The following is a 5,338-nucleotide window of genomic DNA, read 5'->3' as shown; positions in this document are numbered from 1 at the left end:
AACTAATCGGGCTGACTGGCGGAGGCTACTCGACGCGGCCAAGGACGACACACGTCTGTAATGGCCAACTAAGTAAGTAAGTAAGTAATAGGCTGTCAAAAATGTGATCATAACTTTTAGAGTAAACACTTCTATATATATACAAAAAAAAAATTAGTACTAAATAGATTCAAATATATAATGTAGTTAAATAAACTAATATGAGTATTAAAGAAAAAGTATTCCAAGTATCGACACCGAAATACACTAAAATTCATTGTAATAAATTGGTCGATAAATAGATAAATACTGAAAAATTGAGATTTTGTGATACCACTTATGTTTATGATCTGTGTTGTACATCTCTGGAGTACATCTCTGGAATGAAACTTTAAGCATCCTTATATTTGCATAAAGCGTCGTCATCATACTACAAATGATAAGTACTACAAATCTATAAAGAGGCTTTCCTGCAATTGGTATTGCTTTGAACCTATAAAGTCCATATGTGGTTTACAACCAGCTAGAATAATATAGTCTAACCCAATTATATACTAATAAATTATACTGATAAAATGTACAAGTTTTTTGATAAATGGTTGGAAAAGAATAATTCATTTATATTGCACTTTTTTTAATTTTTTAAAAACAACTACTAATAGATAGAAACAGCTATCTTTCCAAAAACAATAAATTAACATTTTTTAAAATTGTTTCTTACAGAGTAATCCTTATTGTATGCGTAAAGAATCCTCAGTACCACTAACTGGAAATGATCAATTTGAGGGATACGCTGTTGATCTTATACATGAAATATCGCTTGCTCTAGGTTTCAACTATAAAATTCAGTTGGTACCAGACGGTAGCTATGGCAGTTTCAACAAACAAACAGGGTCTGTAAATATATCTAATAATATTCCAAATTTATTACATTGTTTTTCTCTACACAGTGAATGGAACGGTATGATACGCGAACTACTGGAACAAAGAGCAGATCTTGCAATAGCGGACTTAACCATTACATTTGAACGAGAGCAGGCAGTAGACTTCACTATGCCTTTTATGAATTTAGGAGTTTCGATTTTATATAGAAAACCAGTGAAACAACCACCAAATCTTTTTTCATTCCTATCACCATTATCTTTAGATGTTTGGATTTATATGGCTACAGCGTACTTGGGTGTATCAGTTTTACTTTTTATTTTGGCAAGGTAGTTTAACAGCTGTAATATATATATAATTAGACGAAATATATATGATTATAAATTAAAGATTTACGCCATATGAGTGGCCAGCATATGCGGATGCACATGGTGAAAAAGTGGAAAGTCAATTTACTCTACTGAATTGTATGTGGTTTGCTATTGGATCACTGATGCAACAAGGTTGCGATTTCTTACCAAAGTTAGTGTGACTACAGTACTAACATAGTGATTTAGTTAATTAATTAATATATTTATTTAATTCCGTAGAGCTTTATCTACACGTATGGTAGCTGGCATGTGGTGGTTTTTCACATTAATTATGATTTCTTCATACACTGCTAACTTGGCAGCATTTCTGACTGTGGAACGTATGGATTCTCCAATCGAAAGTGCTGAAGATTTAGCGAAGCAGACACGTATAAAGTACGGAGCACTTAAAGGTGGCAGCACAGCCGCTTTCTTTAGGGTATGTTAAATATAACAATTATGAAACAGATCATTTACAATAGAAATCATTTTTAATAGGATTCTAAAATCTCAACATATCAACGAATGTGGTCATTTATGGACTCCGCAAGACCTTCCGTATTTACCTCGAGTAATGGTGAAGGTGTAGATCGTGTAGTAAAAGGCAAAGGTATTTTAATATAAATATATATGTATATATAGCATACATAGATAGTATATGTTGATATCTGTCATTACTTTTTATGTAAAATTTTTTTTTTTTTTTTCACTATAATCAGGCACTTACGCTTTCTTAATGGAGTCAACATCTATTGAATACGTGACAGAACGTAATTGTGAGCTCACTCAAGTGGGTGGCATGTTGGACACAAAGAGCTATGGCATAGCCACTCCACCAAGTAATTTGAACTGTAATAAATTATTTGTGCAAATATTTATTATAATACACTTATATTTTTTTAATATAGATTCGCCTTATCGTACGGCTATTAACGGTGTTATTCTAAAATTGCAAGAAGAAGGTAAACTGCACATACTGAAAACTAGATGGTGGAAGGAAAAACGCGGAGGTGGTAATTGCCGTGTGGAAACTTCTAAATCATCATCAGCGGCAAATGAATTGGGTTTAGCGAATGTGGGTGGAGTATTCGTAGTACTAATGGGCGGTATGGGTGTAGCTTGTGTGATTGCCGTATGTGAATTTGTGTGGAAGTCTAGAAAAGTAGCAGTGGAGGAGCGATTAAGTGCAATACTTCATGAATGAGAAAAATCGTAAACCCAAGCGAAATGGGTTACGATTAAAACGAAACAATAAATTTAAAGAATTTTATTTTTGTTATTTTTTTTTTTAATTTTAAAGAATGTAATCAAAAACCAGTAATCAAAAGTTAGTACTTTTTTTTTGATGTTTCATTAACGAAAGATTTTATGGACTCTAAAATATATAGAGCCGTAAAATTTTATTTCACAATACGGTACTTTTCAGGTGGCAGACATTTTTTTGTACTCCTTTAGCTTATTAAACGAATTTTTTTTTATATATATAGATTTTTTAAATACATTATATATAGAAATATATCTCAAACAATAACTTTATTTCATTTTATAAAAACACATCTCTTAAATCTATCTATAACAAAAATTATATATTAGAACATATATATTCAAAACATAACCCAATTTTGATAAGCAAAGGGAACATAATTTCCAGAAGGTACTCGAAATTTTTTCTATAGATATAGCGCAAAAAATAAACAAGTATTAAAAAAAAATCTTTTTTACTTAAAAATGTACATTCAATATACAATATACTTATTATCATTACTAACCTGTATTGGGGCGAACATATATACACATATACAATGTTTAAAAAAATATATTCTAATATTTTATTTACGTACTTATGTACTTCTATATGAATAAGAAAATGTAATAAATGCTAACTATTACAACTGTTAAATTATTATGTTATCTATAGACCTTAAGTATTTTTCTTTTTATGTTATTAGACTAGTAATTAACGATAGTAATGCTAAAATTTTTAATATTAAAAAAAAATCACACTTGTAACAAAAACGTTTAGTTTTTATTTTTGAAATATAAATAAACTTTTACTATTACTTTTACTATTTTACTATATTTTACTTTCAACTATTTCTTACTATCAAACTTCCATATACCCACTATACAGCCCTTAAATATTTGAAGACTTCACGTACCTACCGGTGTCGACGTATTAAATATAACTCTTCTATAATAAAAGTGGGATTAAGAAGTATTGCAATTAAATACACTGTGAAAAATAATTTATTTTTTTTAGAAAACAATTGTCACAGTCATGTTTAACAATCTTATGGTGCACTAAGGTTTTCTTTAAAATTAAGCTTATCATACAATATAATAAATATGATATATAACTCATATAGTCATATATATACTGATTCTTAAACTATTAAATACACTTATGAAGATAAAAAATTTTAATCAATAACTTCTCTGTCTCACATGATCAATCTTTTTGCGTACACTTTGTATCCAATATATTATTCAAAAATCTTTACATATAAAGCATTGTACTTTAAGAGTACCATATCTTAAATATGATACTAACTAAATTAAAAGTATAGGTAAAGTCGTAGACATTGTATTTTACTATGCTTCATTTCGATTTTTTATAAGATTTTCCGCATATTCTGCACAACACATAGTAATTAAAAGTAGTAGATCCAAATCTATAAATATAAAATCGACAAAATTGCATATATAATTTTTTAAAACAGATAATTCCAAAACTTGTTTCTTGTCAACCTTGTAAACTCTAGAAAATTCCACAAAACTTAATCTAAATATCAACTTTTACTTTCTGATCCAAAAAGTGTCAACACTTGCTAGTTACTTTTGCTAAAAAGCTAAAAATATCTAGTGGAGAATTAAGAGCAAACTATATGATTCTATTATGAGGTTCCAAAAGCAGCTACCTCCTACAGCTTTTTCAAAATTTTCCCTTGTTTTTGTGTTTTCAAATGACTATATACATTGAAATATTGTATTATATCAGTCGAATTGAATTTGTTTATGTTACGGCACAACTAATCGCTATTTGGCTATTTTGTAGTTGCATATTTCTATGTCAACTAATTCAACCTCTATTTATTGTAACTAGTCCTTACGACATATCGCATATTAAATACAAAGAACCCATGAAGTAATTATAATAATATTAATAAGAATATTAATAATAATAATAAAATTAATTATAATAATAATATTAATAATAATAATAATAATAATAATAATAATAATAATAATAATAATAATAATAATAATAATAATAATAATAATATAATAATAATAATAATAATAATAATAATAATAATAATAATAATAATATTAATAATAATAATAATAATATTAATAATAATAATAATATTAATAATATACATATATATATAAATATTAATTAATAATATTAGAGGCAATATTTCAGGATATACCTATTCAAAAGTAGTATAGTTCCACCGAATTGTAATTATCTCTTTTTAAATTCAGGATTGAACTTTACTAATATGTTAGTATAAATATATTTAGCAACAGTTATATAATCATAGATGAAATTAGGTTATACTGGCGATCTTTAGAGGATCCTCTTAGGGCTATTGACCCATTAAGTAACCGTGTATAAAGAAAACTTCAAAACCACCTACAACCTTTGGCGAAGCTTGGAATGCTGTTCAGTGGGAAATTTTATTATACAATCATATATGTCTACAGAAGAACAAAACTTCACATATTTAATACAATTGTCTAACTCTAAAATGAATTATAAAGCGGACATTAGGAACACAGCATATTCCCTCAACACAAATCAGATATGGTACTCTTCGACAGAAGCTATCTTTATTAAGAAATCTAACTAATTGTTATTAAAGTGGGTCAAATGATCTGTAAGTGTCTCTGTCTTTTTGTTTACTTACTAATTTATTTTAAACACATTAAAAACTTAATATACAGAGGAACCTAGTTAGTTACAAGACCCCTGCTTAAAAAGCATTCCAAGGTATAGAATAGTTTTCAAATTTTTTATTGGGGAACGCTATGAATTATAGGCTTAAATAGATATCTGGGATCGCTGTCGTGACCTAATCTACTTATTTATTATGCTACAATAAAATCCAATTTGCGATTTA

General features: G+C 27.9%; 1 protein-coding gene across 2 annotated transcripts; it reads left to right on the top strand.

Moving 5' to 3' along the window:
- Positions 1 to 707: 707 nt before the first annotated feature.
- LOC119682931 (glutamate receptor ionotropic, kainate 2-like) lies at positions 708 to 2,481 on the top strand. Of its 2 annotated transcripts, none has more exons than XM_038096504.1 (7): positions 708 to 872; positions 930 to 1,190; positions 1,252 to 1,383; positions 1,452 to 1,650; positions 1,710 to 1,821; positions 1,931 to 2,050; positions 2,120 to 2,481. In XM_038096504.1, the coding sequence occupies exons 1-7, from the start codon at positions 718 to 720 to the stop codon at positions 2,413 to 2,415; spliced, it is 1,275 nt and encodes a 424-aa protein (XP_037952432.1). In that variant the 5' UTR covers positions 708 to 717; the 3' UTR covers positions 2,416 to 2,481. The 2 variants fall into 2 exon arrangements, with proteins under 2 accessions (XP_037952432.1, XP_037952431.1); XM_038096503.1 differs by having other exon boundaries at positions 1,931 to 2,062.
- Positions 2,482 to 5,338: the final 2,857 nt, after the last annotated feature.

Source organism: Teleopsis dalmanni, chromosome 2 (assembly GCF_002237135.1).
Source record: "Teleopsis dalmanni isolate 2A chromosome 2, ASM223713v2, whole genome shotgun sequence".
NCBI lineage: Eukaryota > Metazoa > Arthropoda > Insecta > Diptera > Diopsidae > Teleopsis > Teleopsis dalmanni.
The sequence above is the reverse complement of the archived record's forward strand: the minus strand, read 5'-3'. Positions and strand labels throughout refer to the sequence as shown.

Excerpts from the sequence above, each read along its gene's own strand:
- LOC119682931 (XM_038096503.1), top strand. The coding sequence starts at position 718 with ATGCGTAAAGAATCCTCAGTACCACTAACTGGAAATGATCAATTTGAG. Across the intron at positions 1,384-1,451 it reads GGTTGCGATTTCTTACCAAA|AGCTTTATCTACACGTATGG; the intron begins GTTAGTGTGACT and ends TTAATTCCGTAG. Across the intron at positions 2,063-2,119 it reads TCCACCAAGTAATTTGAACT|ATTCGCCTTATCGTACGGCT; the intron begins GTAATAAATTAT and ends TTTTTAATATAG.